The sequence below is a fragment of the Zootoca vivipara genome, chromosome 2 (assembly GCF_965207765.1).
Source record: "Zootoca vivipara chromosome 2, rZooViv2.hap1.1, whole genome shotgun sequence".
NCBI lineage: Eukaryota > Metazoa > Chordata > Lepidosauria > Squamata > Lacertidae > Zootoca > Zootoca vivipara.
The window spans coordinates 785,727-802,695 of NC_142584.1; the positions used below are offsets into that span (position 1 = coordinate 785,727).

General features: G+C 49.8%; 1 protein-coding gene across 2 annotated transcripts in view; it reads left to right on the forward strand.

The window, feature by feature from the left end:
- The first annotated feature begins 7,044 nt into the window (after positions 1 to 7,044).
- ITGA5 (integrin subunit alpha 5) overlaps positions 7,045 to 16,969 on the forward strand; it is an 80,229-nt gene continuing 70,304 nt past the window's right edge. The window contains exon 1 of one of the 2 annotated variants that reach the window (XM_035101852.3): positions 7,045 to 7,558. In XM_035101852.3, the coding sequence (XP_034957743.3) occupies positions 7,413 to 7,558 (146 nt within the window). In that variant the 5' untranslated portion in view covers positions 7,045 to 7,412. The remainder of the gene's footprint in view (positions 7,559 to 16,969) is intronic. The other variant, XM_035101846.3, reaches the window with a different exon arrangement.

Genomic DNA, 16,969 nt, shown 5'->3' on the forward strand with positions numbered 1-16,969 from the left:
AATGCCATCTACCACGCCCTGAGCCCCCAAAGGCAATGGAGGGTTAGGTGTGAAAGTCAACATGCTGCAGCACCAAGTGAAGCTGACCCCTAGTGGCCATGTTTGGAATGACGCGTGTTTATTGCAGCCATCCCAGAACCATTCTAGAGAGGAAAGAGGGACTCTCAGCGATGGGAGGAGAAGACAGTTGGAGTAACAAAAACCAGAACCTTTGGACTCAATTAAGAAGGGCTGGCGAAATGGAGAATGAAGCCATCCACAGCCGAAGCGGATGTGAGGGGACGTTAAGCAGTGTGCGCAGCTGAAGAGAAAGTGGGTTTGCTGCTACTGTGTGCCTCCAAAGGAATTGCGTCTGAGTACAAAGCCTCCATCTTCCAGAATGAGAGGGGGATTCTATCCTATGATGGGAAAGTCACAAAATAGCTAAAATGCTGCCCTGTGGTTGTGTGTGGGAGCCAGCTTCATACATACAGGGTTATTATTATTTATTAGGAAGTATAGAAAGGCGGTGAAGGGACCCAGGTGCCGCTGTGGTTAAACCACTGAGCCTAGGGCTTGTTGATCAGAAGGTCGGTGGTTCGAATCCCTGTGACGGGTTGAGCTCCCGTTGCTTGGTCCCAGCTCCTGCCAACCTAGCAGTTCGAAAGCACGTCAAAATGCAAGTAGATAAATAGGAACCGCTACAGCGGGAAGGTAAACGGCATTTCCATGTGCTGCTCTGGTTTTCCAGAAGCGGCTTTGTCATGCTAGCCACATGACCTGGAAGCTATACGCCGGCTCCCTCGGCCAATAATGCGAGATGAGCGTGCAACCCCAGAGTCGGTCACGACTGGACCTAATGGTCAGGGGTCCCTTTACCTTTACCTTTATGGAAAGGCGGTAGTGAGAGCAAGAGGCCAAGTGCCTCATAAGTTGCAACTATATGTATTTAGTCTCTTCAGTTACATAGATAGCAAGTTTAACACACACACACTCACATGGTATACAATTGTTGTTGTTGCTGTTTTCCTTTATGTTACAGCTGAGCAGCTGCCCCCAGCCCACATACTGTAGCACCAAGATATTTAATGGTGCATGTCTGGTGATGAGATTGTAATGCAGGAAGCCTCTTCTGTTGTTTTTTTGGAGTCCAAGGTAGGCATGGGGTGGGGGCACTGAGCCCCTGCCTGGTGCTGGGGAGGCCTCCAGGCAGCGAGTGTTCTGCTTGGCAGCTCAGAAATTGTGCTGACTCGCTCTAGTGTGTTCATGGTCCGACTCTGGTTCTGCAGACATACACGACCCCTGGCACTGGACTGTCACCTCCCTGGGACAAACACCTCCCGCCAACCTTGCAGCGGGATGATCAGCGGGATGTAAATGAAACATGCCTGCGTCTTGCAAAGAAAAGTGCTAGGGATGTTGATGGCTCAGTATCAATAAATAAGAAGACAAATGAAATCACTTCTCCTAAATGTCAACAGTGCACAGACACATCCCAAGTGAGCTGCCAGAGCATTTTTCAGAGCTATGGGGGCCATTCCAGTAACAATCAGAGGCAGGGCAGAGACTTGGAGCCAGAATTCCTGGCTTTGGTATTGGTATCTGGAAAGGGAATGGGGAAGGTGTAGTTTCTGACTGATTCAAAAGGCAGCGTGGAGTGTTTGTTTCTCTTGTTTTAGCAGCCCCCTTTTTGTGCTCTTCACTTTAAATTAACATTATTAACCACTGAAGGGGACAGTGCAGATTAATCTGTAGTTCCAAGGGGAGGGAGAGCGAGCTGCTGTCACTTCTTTTACCAGACAAGGGCTCTTTACGGCAGGTGAAAATTCAAGAGGTGAAGCACTCTTCTCCATGACAGGAAATGGAAAGAAGCAGAAGTCCCAGAAAAGGAAGAATGGCTACAAAAACCTATGGAATATGCAGAAATGGTGAAACGTACTGGAAGAGTAAGAAATCAAAATAACAAACTCTTTATAAAAGAATGGAAATGCTTTATTGAATACTTACAGATCAAATGTAAACAGATAAAAACATTAGCAGGATTATTGTAATAACCTGCAGTTTTATAAGAGTATATATTTACAGTAGATAATTAAATGAGTAAATTAAATGAATTTGGATATGCAAAAGATATGAAAAGGAACTACAGAAAGAGGGGGAAGGAAGTCAGATTTTGAAATGTTAAATGGATTGTAAAATTAATGAAATGTATAAATTTGAAAAGTATAAATAAAAAAGGAAAAAAGGAAAAGGTTTTCTGTTGAATTTCTGCCTATCACCCAGATACTAGGTATAGGATCCATGACAGGAAAATATGAGTAATGATCCCAATTTGGGTTGCCAGACTCAATAGAGGACAGGACTTCTGTGCCTTTAATTGCCCTGCTCTCTTTTGAGTCTAGAAACCTTAAAGAGAAACCAGCAGACCCTTTGCTTGGAAATTAAACAAAGGGTCTGCTGGTTTCTCTTTAAGGTTTCCAGACTCAAAAGAGAGCAGGGCAATTAAAGGCACAGAAGTCCTGTCCTCTATTGAGTCTGGCAACCCTAACCCCAATTGTTTAGATTTTCAGTAGAGAAAGGAGCGTCCTGCATTTAGTTTTGAAAAAGTTTTCCTTAAAACCACACATGGTAGCCTCGCAACCCTTGACCCTCCTAGGTCCAGAAGTGATGAGATTGCCAAGGGTTACTTCGTATTGGGAGAAAGAGTGTCGTGCTCACATGGGGAAATTTTCTTTATTATTATTTCTCACGGAGGACTAAAAAAAGAGAAGAAAACTTGGCAGAATGCTGCAGAAATGAATGGTTGCCCAGATCTCCCCAAATGGGGGACTGAGCTAGCGCTAGAAAAGTAAAGGTGAGAAAGTCAACCCAGCAGGACAGGATGCTCCTCTCAAGTTCTCCAAGCTCAAGCAGGCAAGGCTTTGTCTGCTTGTCCATCCTTTCCTAGTCAAGCTCCAGGGTGGGGTTTCAGCAGGCGGGATTCTGCATTTGACTCTGGCTTACTGAGATCATGGAAAATAATAACAGCAACACACACACACCCTTCCAAATGTTGCAAAACATTTGCTTAGGCAAAAGCCTCGGGGAACATTGTGGAGAACATCTATTCCCAGAATGTGCAAATTGTGTGGCCCAAACAAAGGTGCCATGGATCCCCACATCTGACTCAGATGTGGGTTATAACCCTAACACCCTAACCTGTTAGGAATGCAGGGAGCTGTCTTAGATCAGATCAGACTATTCAGGCACCTACCTCAGAATGGTCTGCACCAGCCACGAATGTCTCTTCAGGGTTTGAGGCAAGAGACATTCCCAGCCCTGTCAGGAGATGCCAGGGACCAAACCTGGGAGCTTCTGCATGCAAAGCAGAACCTCTACCGCTGAGCTATGGCTCTTCCTCTGCTTTGAATGCCTTTGCAGTGTGTCATTTGGAAAGGAAGGAAGGAAGGAAGGAAGGAAGGAAGGAAGGAAGGAAGGAAGGAAGGAAGGAAGGAGGCATACTCCTGCATGCGTGCAGAGTGCCTTTCTCAAAAAACTTGGAATACACTGGGGTTTCAGTCATAACATTTGGCATTGAGATAGTTCATTCCCAAAGTGCTGAAGACTCAGCAGAACATGATTCCAGCAGAATATCCTCACCAGAACAGTTCTGTAGGGTAGAGCATTATTATCACCATATGTCAGGAGAAAAGGGGTTAGTTGCCTCAGGGCTCCCTCGGCCTTCCTTTTGTGCTGTGTTTCTAGACACGATTCTGGGTTTTAAAGCTCCATGCTATGATTCTGTGTCCAAGTGGTGTGTGTTTTTTGTCCTGACGCTTTCCCTGGGAAAACCTGCATTTTACTGCTCCGTTGTAGCCATTTGTCTCATGCAGTGGTAAAATGTGGGTTTTCCTGGGGAGTTTTCCTGGGAGTAAAACAAAAGCAAAACCAGTCAGACGCAGAGCTTTAAAATGCAGACCTGTGCCTGGGAAGCATAGTATAAAAAGAAGTGGGAAGAAGCCTTTCATCTACCTCATGCTAGCTAGTGGCTTGCCTGTGGCTCACGGGATGTTGCTGGACTCCAGCTCCCATCATCCCTGATCATTGGCCATGCTAGTTGGGGCTAATGGGAGCTGGAGTCCAACGCCACCTTGGGAGCCACAGGTTCCTCACCCACTGACAGGTGGTGTGCAGTCAGTGGGCTAGGGGGACTAGCAGGGGTGGCTTACACACAGAGGCTAGTGGCGCGGGGCGCCAGGGCGCCAAGTTCTGGAGGGCGCCAGGGAAGAGCCTGGCATCAGCTCGCCGCCCTCACCCAGCTCCACCATGCCACGCCGCGCCAAAGCAGTGCCGTGCCCGTAGCTGCCGTCTGCCATGGCCACCATGGCACAAAGTGGCCAGCTGAGCCGGGAGGCATTGTGTCCAGCCTCCGCCTCTTCCCCACCAGAGGAGCTGCCCTCCAGCCGCTGCCTGCCTCCTCCAGCCCCGCCGGCGGCAGCGTCCTCCCTAAAAAACTCTGGGAAACGGGTTGGGGGCGCCGGAGGGAGCTTTGCACCACGGCGCCAGATATGCTTAAGACGGCCCTGGGGACTATGGTAGTCCTCTAAATGTTCGGGTAAATTAGAATATTAAAGTATTAAAGCCTGACACCTCCTTCCAGAAGCCCAGGAAGCTTCTGCCCAGCTTAGGGAGGGAGGTGCAATGGTCAGATGCCCGGCATCTCCCCCATTGCCCCCACAAGCCTCTGGCCCTAACTGTTCCTCTATGGAAAATGTCGTTGCATGCCACGGCCACTGACCTAGTGAGGTCATAGATATAAACACTATCTAAAAACAGGAGCTTGGGAAGTGCAGCGCACAAGACAAGGGCTGGCACAACCTCTGCTCTGCCCCTCCTCTGCAATTCAAGCAGTAACCTTCATCCCTGACATCCGTTGCATCACCTTACTTACATAGGGCACCTGCACCACTTCAGGACTATACAGAACTTGCATCCTGCCAACCCAACTGCCTATAATTTGGAAGCAGGAGAAGAGATGTCTCATTAGTTACTGGTTTAACCAACTCCAATTCCGACTTGATAAGAGGTAAATTCCTGAATATGAAGATAAACAAGGGTTTTCCAATCTGACCAAACTTCCTTCCTTATCCTGAAATAAAACTTAATTGGAAAAAGGGACCCAGTCCTGAAGTATGCAAAGTTGAGTGCCCCAAAGCATGTGCAGAGTACCATTGTCAGTTCTCTCATAACAAGGCTATAGATGTAATGATGTGTGTGATGAAGCATAAGAAAAACCCTCACTTCTTTTTAAAGTTTTAAACCAAGGAGACCTCTTAGGAAGCTAGTGTATTGCTTTTATTTTATTGTTCTTTTTATAAAGAAATAATATTCCGAAATCTCAATTTAAAACAGATCACAATCTGACAGCACTATATGTCTACTCGGAACCTCATTCAAGAGAGATCATACACAGAAAAAGTGTGCATAGGATTTTAACCTGGGAGCTGTTCACCATCTCTGCCTCTCAGGTGTGGTTGGGACTCCCATTCCCACGAGCACCACTAGGTAAAGGTAAAGGGACCCCTGACCATTAGGTCCAGTCGTGACCGACTCTGGGGTTGCGGTGCTCATCTCGCATTACTGGCCGAGGGAGCCGGCGTACAGCTTCCGGGTCATGTGCCCAGCATGACAAAGCCACTTCTGGCGAACCAGAGCAGCACATGGAAACGCCATTTACCTTCCCAATTGGAGCGGTACCTATTCATCTACTTGCACTCTGACGTGCTTTCGAACTGCTAGGTTGGCAGGAGCTGGGACTGAGCAACGGGAGCTCACCCCGTTGCAGGGATTCGAACTGCCAACCTTCTGATCAGCAAGCCCGATGCTCTGGGTTTAACCCACAGTGCCACCTGCATCTCAGATGTGGTTGGGACTCCCATTCCCACGAGCACCACTAGGCATGGCCAAAGGTCAAAGATGATGGGAACTGTAGTCCAACGACATCTGAAGGGTTATGCAGGTTTCGTATCCTTGCCCTGATTAAAGTGAGCATTTGCTTTGCGTCCAGAAGGTCGCCGGTGCAATCCATGGCTTTTCCAAATAGAATGATTTGGATGCCTTGGGCTGTGTGCACATTGTACTTTTAAAGCACATATTTTCCACTCAGAGAATCCTGGGCACTATAGTTTGTTAAGGGTTGGTGGGGATTATAATTCTGCAAGGGATAATCTCTGGGCTTTATATCAGCTGGAACTCACCAGACTTAGTTCTGGCACCTCTCAGGTGGGCGCCATTGTTGTTATAAGAGAACAAGGGAGGCATTTGTGGTGATAAACTACTGGATAAACTACAGTGCCCAGGATTCTTGGGGTGTGTGTGTGCTTCACATGCACTTTCAAGGTGAGCACAGTGTGAATGCAGCCTTGCCCCCGGAATCCAACAACACTTGGAGGGTAACAGGAAGTGAGATGACCTGTGAACAGAGCCACTGGGGGCTGACTGATCATTCAAATGCGTTTAAGTCAGCGAATGTATCATTGGGAAGGAAAACTTGGTGCACAGGGAGAGGACAGGGTTGTCCAAATCTGGTCATTAGACACATGTATTTAATACAGTGATCAGATTGTCTAGAACCCCATCGTCAGGCAAGTGACACTCTCCTCTATGCCAGCTCCTGGTTATCCGAACACTTTAGGATTTGGGGGCATCCCTCTGCTCCATTAACACCCCCCCTAAAAAAACAAACCCTGTCCAATTCAAACACAGCCCTCTAGATTTTTATTTGAGGGGCGGGGAGTTAAAACCTGACTCGGTTTATTAAATTTCGTTTCACTCGGTTGACTCTTAACTGCGTTTTCATGGTAACGCAGGGCAACCAATCACAACCAAACCCTTTCGACCCCAAAAAATTGGCACAGTGTTCGATTTCCTTCAAGCAAGGAAAACCCCAATGTGACATCATCAGTTGTTGCAAAACCGGAGAACTTATTACCACCGCTTGCAAAACGAAGCAGTTTATTTTTGGGGGAGAACTCGCTTTGTGTGTGCGTGCGCGCGCGGTTGTTGTTTCTTTTTTAGGTGTGTGTGGGAGTTTAAAGCCAAATCTAGATCTCAAAACTTTTTCCAAATATTCATCAGAGCTGTTCCTGGCTCCCCTCCAAAATTCGCAGCGCTGGCAGTTTAATGAGATCCATCCTGCCCACCCCCTGTCCCGTCGAGGTGGGGGCGGGAGGGAGGGAGACTCCTCCTTTTTGTGAGTCATTGTCGGGCAAGGAAGGGAGGGGAGGCGACGAGCCTCAGGAGCACTCACGTTCCGGGCGGGTTGGAGAAAGAAGACTTGGGCGAGCGAGCGAGCGAGCGAGCATCCGGAGCGCCGGCTGGGATTTTGTTCTTGCCTGTCTCAGCCCATCCATCGAGACCCCCTTCTCTCCACCCCGCACCGCCCAGGCCCAACTATGTTGCCCCGGGCCCTGCTGTTCCTCTTCAGCGTGCCCTGCGCTTGGGGCTTCAACCTGGACGCCGAGGCGCCGGCGCTTTTCCGCGGCCCTCCCGGCAGCTTGTTTGGCTTCTCGGTGGACTTTTACCTCCCGGACGCGCAGAGGTAAGGCGAGGCAAGGGCCGGGGGGACACACTTTGTGTGTGTATATTTTTTTGCGGAGGGGCATAGTGGGACAACTTTCACTCTCTTCACATACACCCCCGCCCCGCATTAATCCGGGGACTTGGATCATCTGTGAAAATTTGGAGAAAAGCTGGGGATACTTGATGGAGGGACGTGCGCGCACACCATCCAAGGTGCAGGAGATTTAGCAACGCTTGGATAACAAGTTAGAAAGGGAAACGAAATGGAATTGGCTCCGATTGAATTGGCTTCGGAAAGTGTATTCTCTCTCTCCACTACCCCCCCCCCCGCCCCGCACGACTCCACAAATCACGCCTCCCCTCCCCTCGGTTGGCCTGCTGCCCGTTCCCTCTTCCCAGCCCCACTAAGTGGTTGCAGACCCACCGTGCCCCGCCTGGTGCGTTTCCTCCCAGCCCGCTCCCGTTACTCGGGATCTCCGCCCCGCGCACTCCCCTTTGGCGACGGCGGCCGCTGCTGCTGTTCCGCGGGAGAGACGCGCGCTGGCCCAACCCGCCGCAGGCGAGACGGGAGGATTTTCCGTGCGCGCCCCCCTCGCCTCTCCACCAGCGCCTTCGCCTCGCCACTCTCCATGCGCCCCCAACAGGCTCGGAACGAAGCATTTCCTGTAATCGGAGCTCCGTCCCGCCGCTCTTGTTCCAGAGATTGTGGGGGGAAAGAAAAGAAGAGGATCGGCTTGGGGTTGAATGAGCTGGAGTTGGGGGGGGGGGAGAGAGAGAGACGCACAGTCGGTACCAAACCTTTTGTCGGGACCAGGTCTAGGGAAGTGGGTCTCTAGCTCGGGACAAAGCGGAGGAGTCGGATTGTTTCTCCTCTCTCTCTCTCTCTCTCTCTCTCTCTCTCTCTCTCTCTCTCTCTCTCAAAGGTGTGCTTGGTGAAGTAGCAAAGTTACTTACTTTCCTTGCTCCACTCAGGCTTTTCATATGGTGTTTTGCGGGGAATGGGTGGGGAGGAATCTGGCAAGGCAATATGCTTAAGCTCCTGTTCTGGAACTCCTCTCCCACATTTGAGAGATGGGCCTTATTTGCATCTTTAGCATCCTCAGTAGGGCTGGGAAAGATTGCTTCTTTGAAACCCCCAGGGGAGCTGCTGCCAGTCAGTGTAGACAGAACTGAGCTAGATGGACCAGTGGTCTGACTCAGTATAGAACAGCTTATGTGGTGGATGATGACCGGAGCACCCAGCTAATCCACCCTGGACTTTACGGACCAGACTTGCCCATGCTGATGGGGACTAGCAGAAGAAAGCATGCTCCGACCTCCTTCCTCTCTGGCCAGGATGTTCAAGGCATCTAGAGGGTCGAGGACACATCCGCATCCTGGTATGGTAATCGGAAAAGAAAGGATGCTGCTTGAGACAGTGGGAATATTGTGACTGAATAGCTCTCCATCTGTGACAAGGAGGGGCAAGCTGAGTAGGGCAGCTAGTCCTGCTTGTGTACACACCAGTTTGAAAGGCTTGTGCAAGTCAGAGATGGGGTAGGTCATGTGGCACAAAGGGGAGTACAGGTGGGGGCACATGTGCATGTACGAGACTTCTTCCACCTCCTGACTGAGTTGCTGCTGCTGGGCAACTGGGTGGGATGTTCCAGTGGTGCCATTAGACAGAGGTGTCAAGCCCCCCAAAAAATTCAATGAAAGGCATTGCCATTCCAGTGTTGTGTGTGTGCCATGTCATGTGATTGATTATGTGGGACCAGGGCTGGCTTACCCATAGGCACTAGGGGTGTGAGGCACCCGGGCACTGGGGCCGAGTCTGGGGCCGAGATTTGGAGTCCGGGGATTGAAGAGCCAGACAACAGCCGCTGCCAAGCTGAGCAGAGCCCATCGGAGCGCCATAGGCTTTATCTGCTGTGGGCACTGAGGCACGCAGCTGGCTCTGCCCTCCGTGCCTGGGATTGGCGGGCCGTTGAGAGGCCCACCCAGCGCATGCACACTGCTCACATGAGGCACACAGCTTCCCAAGCCTCTGCAGGAAATGCTCTTCTCCTGCAGCAGCATGAGAGAGAATTGTGTGCCCCCCAAAAGCTCAACATCTCTGAGCTGCCGCCCCCAAAAAGCTCAACAACTTTGGCTTCCTTCCCCCCCCCAAAAAAATTGGGGGCCCCTGGGCAGTTTTTGTACTCCGACACCACATATGCTAAAGACAGCATGTGTGGAACAGGGCTTACCTCCAACATTTTGTCATTAGAGCAGGACGTGATAATTGAAATGTTTAATTAAGGGCTTCCCCATTACAACTAATAAAGTTGTGGTCTAAAATTACCGTATAACACGACCCTATGTATAAGTCGACCCCTATTTTTGGGAGTACTCAACAGTTGTTGAGCTTCTTTTGTAAGTTCGCTGAGGTGTTGAGCAGCTTTTTGACGAACCCCCAGTAATACATCACATAGTGGCACTCACCAATACTCTTCCTAAGCCGGGAAGAGCGGGTAAACAGCCTCCTGTCCAACATTTCCCTGCTACCATTTCCCTGCTACCGTCACAGCACCAGCCCTCACTTAAAGGTAAAGGGACCCCTGACCATTAGGTCCAGTGGTGATCGACTCTGGGGTTGCGGCGCTCATCTTGCTTTACTGGCCGAGGGACCCGGCGTACAGCTTCCGGGTCACGTGGCCAGCATGACTAAGCCACTTCTGGCGAACCAGAGCAGCGCACAGAAACACCGTTTACCTTCCTGCCAGAGCGGTACCTATCTACTTGCACTTCATGCTTTCGAACTGCTAGGTTGGCAGGAGCAGGGACCGAGCAACGGGAGCTCACCCCATCACGGGGATTCGAACTGCCGACTTTCTGATCGGCAAGCCCTATGCTCTGTGGTTTAACCCACAGCGCCACCCGCGTTCCCCAGCTTACTTAGGCTCTCGCTTACTTAGCATATTAACCTGTGTATAAGACAACCCTCAATTTATCACAAAAAATCAGGAAAAAGGTCATCTTTTACATGGAAAAATACGGTACCTAACTTCTCTTAGGTGTTCAATTAGTGCCACCCACCATCAGTACACATTCAGATATATCATTTCTTAAATTTTATATATTGTCCTTCCACCCAAAGGAGCCCACTAGCTACCGGTATGTAGTGGATTTAGTCCCAAATATCTCCTTTTGGCCCAGCTTTCCAGAAGGATCTTTTAATGCTGGTGCAATACAATGTGCAGTGGCTTGGAATAAGTTCCATTTAATTCACTGGGACATCCTCCCAAGTAAACCTGCATGGGATCAGCTTGAAAATCTCTTGAACTTGTATACATGCCTACGTTTGCACTCTCTTCTAATTGACACACAGAGAATATATACCCTGAGATGAGAGCTGGCACTTGCTTGCAAATGTGCACCAGAGGAGAGTTGGGAAGGAAAAACCCCACCCTTCCAAGTTTCTTTCAACATCCCCTGATTGTGTAGATGGAAGAATGGTTTCTGAGCATTAAAAGAAAGAAAGAAAGAAAGAAAGAAAGAAAGAAAGAAAGAAAGAAAGAAAGAAAGAAAGAAAGAAAGAAAGAAAGCAGTAACTAATCTGCCATGAGCAGTACTTGGGACACGCCCTTATAATGTGGCAAATGGTGCCTGATGCTTCAGAAGAGCCAACATAGTTCAGTGATGAAAGTGTTGGCTTTAAGAGAGCTAAGAAACCCAGGCTCAAAGTCCCCACCCTATAAATCAGGCATCCCCAAACTTTGGCCCTCCAGATGTTTTGGCCTACAACTCCCATGATCCTTAGCTAAGAGGACCAGTGGTCAGGGCTGATGGGAATTGTAGTCCAAAACATCTAGAGGGCCTAAGTTTGGGGATGTCTGCTATAAAGCTTGCAAGCCCAGGTTCCACCTGATGTAATGAGCCAGAAGCTCACTAGAGGAAAGGAGGCCCTTGGGCGATCCTGTGTAGTTTGTGCTGCAAAGTGTTTAAAGAATGGCCTCCCTCTGAGGTCAGGGATAGGGAACCTGTAGCCCTCCAGATGTTGGGCTTCAGCTCCCATCAGCCCTAGCCAACATGGCCAGTGGTTAGAGAGGTGGTAGCAGGTATAGTCGAGCAACATCTGGAAGGGTCATTCCTGTTCCGGGTGCACCAGTCACTGCTTTTGGCCTGGCTGAGATCGCCTTGCTGGACCATCCCACATATGTTGCTGAGTGCTGCAACCTTTGCTATATATTTATTCCGCTTTCCCAAGAAACTTGGGGCACCATGCATGGTCCCATCCCCTAAGATTATCCTCACAACTACACTTTGAGGCAGATTTGCCTAAGAGAAGAGGACCATGCCTGAGATAACCAAGTGAGCATTTGTAAAATTTAAGCCCAGGTTTTCCCCCGTGTAAGCCCATCACTCCACTACATTACATTGCACAAGGTTGGGGGGGGGGGCTCTCACTCACTGGCATCTGGCTCCATGCAGCCAGGGCTGGCTCCAGGTTTGAAAGGGCTCTGAGCATGCCAAGAAATGCTAAGCAGCCTGGGTGTGGACACCCTTTTAATTTCCCACAATGCTCCGCAGCCAACACAATCCTCCAGATGTTGCTGGACTCCGTGGCTCCTCTCCTTGCTGATGATTGGCCAAGTTGGTTGCTGTTGATGGAACGAGGCGTCCAGCAACAGCTGGAAGGTAGCAACTTGGTTAGCCAGAGTGATGCTAGGTTGGGGACTTTGCAGGAAATTGGCATGGTGACTAGATCCAGCTGATGACTGTGCTGGTCCAGAAAAATAACAAGTAAGGGAGGCATCGCTTTGGGCCCTGCCAAGGTTCTTTGGGTCCTGGCAGCTGCCCCAGGATCCCAGGTGCTGACACCAATCCCATCATGCCCTCAGGACTTGCCCCATCTGCATTCTCTTTATCAACGAGTTGTTGTTTTTGAAGGGGAAATTAGCTCCTCCCAGATTGGTGAAACTTCCCATGCCCTCCCATTTCCCCCATTTAATCCATACCATCCCAGTAGCACTGCCACACAAGCAGAAGCAAATGAGGCGCCCTTTGGTCAGATGTCCACCCGCAGCCGAGGGGCAGAAATGGAACTTAATGTGACATCATGCCAGATTCCAGATATGAATTGGTGGATGTTCCTTTTCAGGCAGTTCCCAGTATTGTAGTGCTTGCACTTGTCTGGAGAAGTTCTCATTGGGCTCTGCCATCTGTGAGCTTACAAGAAGCAAATGCAGCGTCCTTCCCAGCATGACGCTGCTCAGAAAGAACCCAGTCGCGTCCTGGGCATCTGGCAGGCTGCCTTGCTTGGTGTTGAGCTCTGGCTCTGAGCCAGACCCTGAAACCGCCAGGCCCTCTCCTCTCCCCAAGAGACAGAGATAGATCCCAGGAGTCCTGGCCCTTCGTGCCTCAGCAGGGATGGGCTGGCATGTGCAGCAACTTGATTCTTCGGGCTCCCGCTTTCAAGGAAAGGCTGCCTGAAAGCCAAAGCACGGTGGGTGCTGTGTGTGATGTGCTTTCTCCGCCACCGCCACTGTGGCCTGGTGCAGGCTTCTCCACAGGAAACAAGATTGTCTTTGGAGTGCTAGCAGGGTGTTTTGAGATCGAAAGCAGATTTTGGAGTGAGGATCTTTCAGCTGTGCTTATCAAGCACAGTGGCTGGCTCAAATGCGATAACATTCCTATACACGGGATGTATTTGCATGCAGGAAATAAGACGCAGCCCTGCTTGTGGATCTTTATGTGTCATGTTTGCACATAGGCTGTAATGTGCATGCAGACTGGAAAGCCACAGGCTGCTTACAGGGGTGAGGGGTGGGGACAGCCTTCAGTAGCACATTGCACATATGAGGTGACATATACCAGCCATAATCTGTGTGCTGGTTGCATGTTATTTACCCCCCACACAAGTGGCGTTCTCTTTTTTGTCACATTTGTAGCGACTCTTGATAATGAGTGGATATGAAAGTTCTGTGGTCCAGTTTGCCTTATCTTTCATCACTGAATACTTGTTTGGTTCTCTTCATGCCAGTACAGTAGTCAAGAAGAGAGTGCAATGAATTCTCTCACTCACACCTCCTTGTAGGATGCTGGTGTTACCAAGATACCAAGCGGCTTCTCCATGAAGGAATAGAGCAGGGATAGGGAACATGTGATTCTCCAGAAGTTGTTAGCCTTCATCTCCCGCCAACCTTGGTGGGCCATGCTGGATGGGGCTAATGGGAGTAATATCCAAAGAGCCATAAGTTTCCCACCCCAAGATATATTTGTATGGTGATAGTGGTGCTGTTGTGACCCACCTCAGGCCAGGACTACATCTGAACAGCCACAAGTTCCCCAGCTCTGGAACAGAATAGGGATCTGAGTTAATAATATCTGACCGTCTGTCAGGTGTGGAATGGGGACAGTGACAGTAGCTTAGGATCAGGCCTGTGAAGATAAAATGAGGGCGTGGCAGAGGCAGCATGCATGCTATTTTGAGGCCCCTAGAGTTCTTGGCATCCATCTGTCTTGAGAAACAGTGGGGGGGGGAGGGAGCTTCCAGGGATGAAATTAAACTGCTGCGTTAGCGGCACTGAAGTGACCTCCCCAAGGCGCAAGCCTGGACAGTGTGTGTGGAGGTCCTGGCCTACCCAGATGACAAGTTCCCCCTTTCGGCCTTGCTGATGTGGTCCAAAGGAAAGCAGTACAATTGGCACCAGCTGGGCTGCAGGAGTTGCCGGAAGGAGGTGGGCAAGGCGCCATCCAATCGCCTTAGGGATTCCAATCTAGAAAACCCTAGCCTTTTATTCTCCTGAAGATATCCCACAAGGCAGCAGAGGTTTAGGATCAGCATTTCTTTTTGCTAGGTGGGCCAGCTTCCCAGGCTGACAAGCCCCACCTGCCTCTCACTTCCCTCTACAGCACATGTAGAACTGCCTTCTTGACTGTTAGACCCACTATTGGTCCGCTCAATCCACCAGAGCCTGTCTTTGCTTGCAGGGCAAGTTCCTAACTCACCGAGGGTTTGAGACCCATCAGCTACCCTCACCTGATTTTGCCGGCCAGTCGAAGCCATTCCTGGGGTCGTATGCTGACAACTTCTAGGAGCCACAGGGGAGCTGCAGGGTGGGGACCAAAGGCGGGCAGACTACCCACCAGAAACACTACCCTAACACCCTTTCCACCCCTGTCCCTGCGGAAACCTGGTGCCCTCCAGACTATTGTTGGACTACAACTCCCATGATCCCCTGCCATTGGCCATGTTGGCTTGGGCTGATGGGAATTGACACCAGCAGGTTCTGTGTCTCTGAGCAAGCACTTGGTCTTGCACTGACACAACACCTTTGAGCTTCCAGACAGCCTTTGCTCCTTGACTGCTTCCAGGGCTCTTAGGCAAGGACCTGCCCAACAGCCCTCTCCTCTCTGCTGATCTTTCCCTCCCCCTCTTCTCTGTTTCCATACTGCACTTGAGGCCCGAAGCTGCAGAAAATCAAAGCTGAGACAAAGAAGTGTCTGCCTAAGTCAGGCATCAGCAACCTCCGGCCCTTGGGCCCGATACGGCCCATGGAGGCCATTTATCTGGCCCACGGGCCCCCCGTGAACCGAGCCACCCGCTTGGCAAGTCCCCCGCGTGCTGCGGTAAACCAGCGCAGCGTGGTGCGGGGACTCGCCGAGCGGTGCCGGAAATCGCGTCTACGCAGCCGCAGAAGCAATTTCTGGTGCTGCGGACATTTTGGAAATGGGCAGCCAGCGCCAGAAATCGCTTCTGCGCAGCCGCGGACATGCGCAGAAGCCATTTCTGGTGTTTGGGACATGGGCAGCGCAGCACCGGAAATCGCTTCTGCGCCTGTGCGGCCCATGTCCGGCCCACGGATGATAGACAGTGGGAATCCTCCGGCCCACGGGCAGAAAACATTGCCGATGCCTGGCCTAAGCAGCTGGAGCAGGTGTGCAGTGACCATAACCCCACCATGGTTGGCTCCCTAGAAACAATCCAGCCAGCAAGATGGTCCTAACTGCTGCATATTGCAGAGCTCAGTGGGGGTCTCCTGGTCAGGCAGCCCATTTCATAGCATTTTATAATTCTGAGCATAAGACACAAGGTTTGAACAGATCAACTTTGGGCCATGAAGATGATTTCTCTGCTAAGTCATTGTTAAGAAGTGACGACCTTTCCACATCTGAGTAGCAGTCACTAATTAATTGCGTAAAGTGAAAGGGACAAAGAAAATTCCATGCATGTCTTTATCCAGGCTGTTACTTGAAATTCTTGGCAAAAGATTTTGGTCTAGGATCTAGATTTGGACAGGAGACAGGAGGGACGTGCATTGAACCCTAAAGAGTTGGCAGTTGGCCCACAAGGATCCCTCAGAGATGTTTAATATCTCTGGTTCAGGGTATTAGTAAAGATGTAGTTATGCTCATTCTGTCTGGGTCAAGGGCAGTTCAGAATTAGCAGAGGATTGTCCCCTCAAAAGGCCCCTCCAAATGTTATTTTCCTCATGGTGATTATTGGGGACGCTTTAGGCAATCCCACTTTCAATACTGTTTCAAGGTGGACAAACGGCTTCATTTCCAATCAGTGCGTGATCCTGTAAGTTTCTGCTGAAATAATGTAAACGTACTAGAAATTTTGCTGGTGGTGATGTTCTGTGGTTTTGTTTTGTTTTTTTGCACTAAAGTGCAGGAGTACTTTTCCTGACAGCCATAATGTGTATTGTTGCACCAAAAGATGTTGCAGAATATGCCTCAAAAAGCCCACCAGCAGCAGCCTGCAGAGGCTCAAAATCACTCTTCTCAAGCTCCTGCTATACATGTGTGCCGTTGTCTCAGCTGTGTACAGTTGTAGGGAAACAAATTCAGCCTCTTAGACTTAGGCTTTCTTAACAGCTTAGATGCAAGCCATAAAAAGTAATTTGTTTGCTCCCCCCAACCCCTGCTTCTTTCAAAATATTTGTTTTTCAGCTTGTGCATTCTAAATGGATGAGTGTGTTATGGTGATATAACATCGTTCCATGCTTTGCGTGGGATCTCATTGGCTGTCCTGAACGACATGGCTGGATTTTCTTGAAATGCAGTAATGTCAGGCATTGCCACATAATATTGTTTTTATTTTGTTTCGACTACGCCAGACCAACATGGCTACCTACCTGTAACTAGCTCTTCACAGGGTTTGTCCCCATGCTACAGAAGTCCTCTCTAGAAAAAAGAGGACCAAACCCATGATTTCCCCCCCAGCTCAGTGAAACAGGTACTTTCCCAGTAAAAAGTCCAAATGTTTCTTGTGCTTCCCCCCCCAAAAAAACACTGGTGGATCTTTGTTCGCAACCATTGTAACATAGGATGATATGTCAGAATGAAACAAGGGAGACTACTGAGGGCAAGATGTGATAAGCCCTCCAAGACTCTGGAGAGAATTGGGAATAGGTACTTATCAACTACAGACAACAAACATAAATACATATAGAAAACTGCT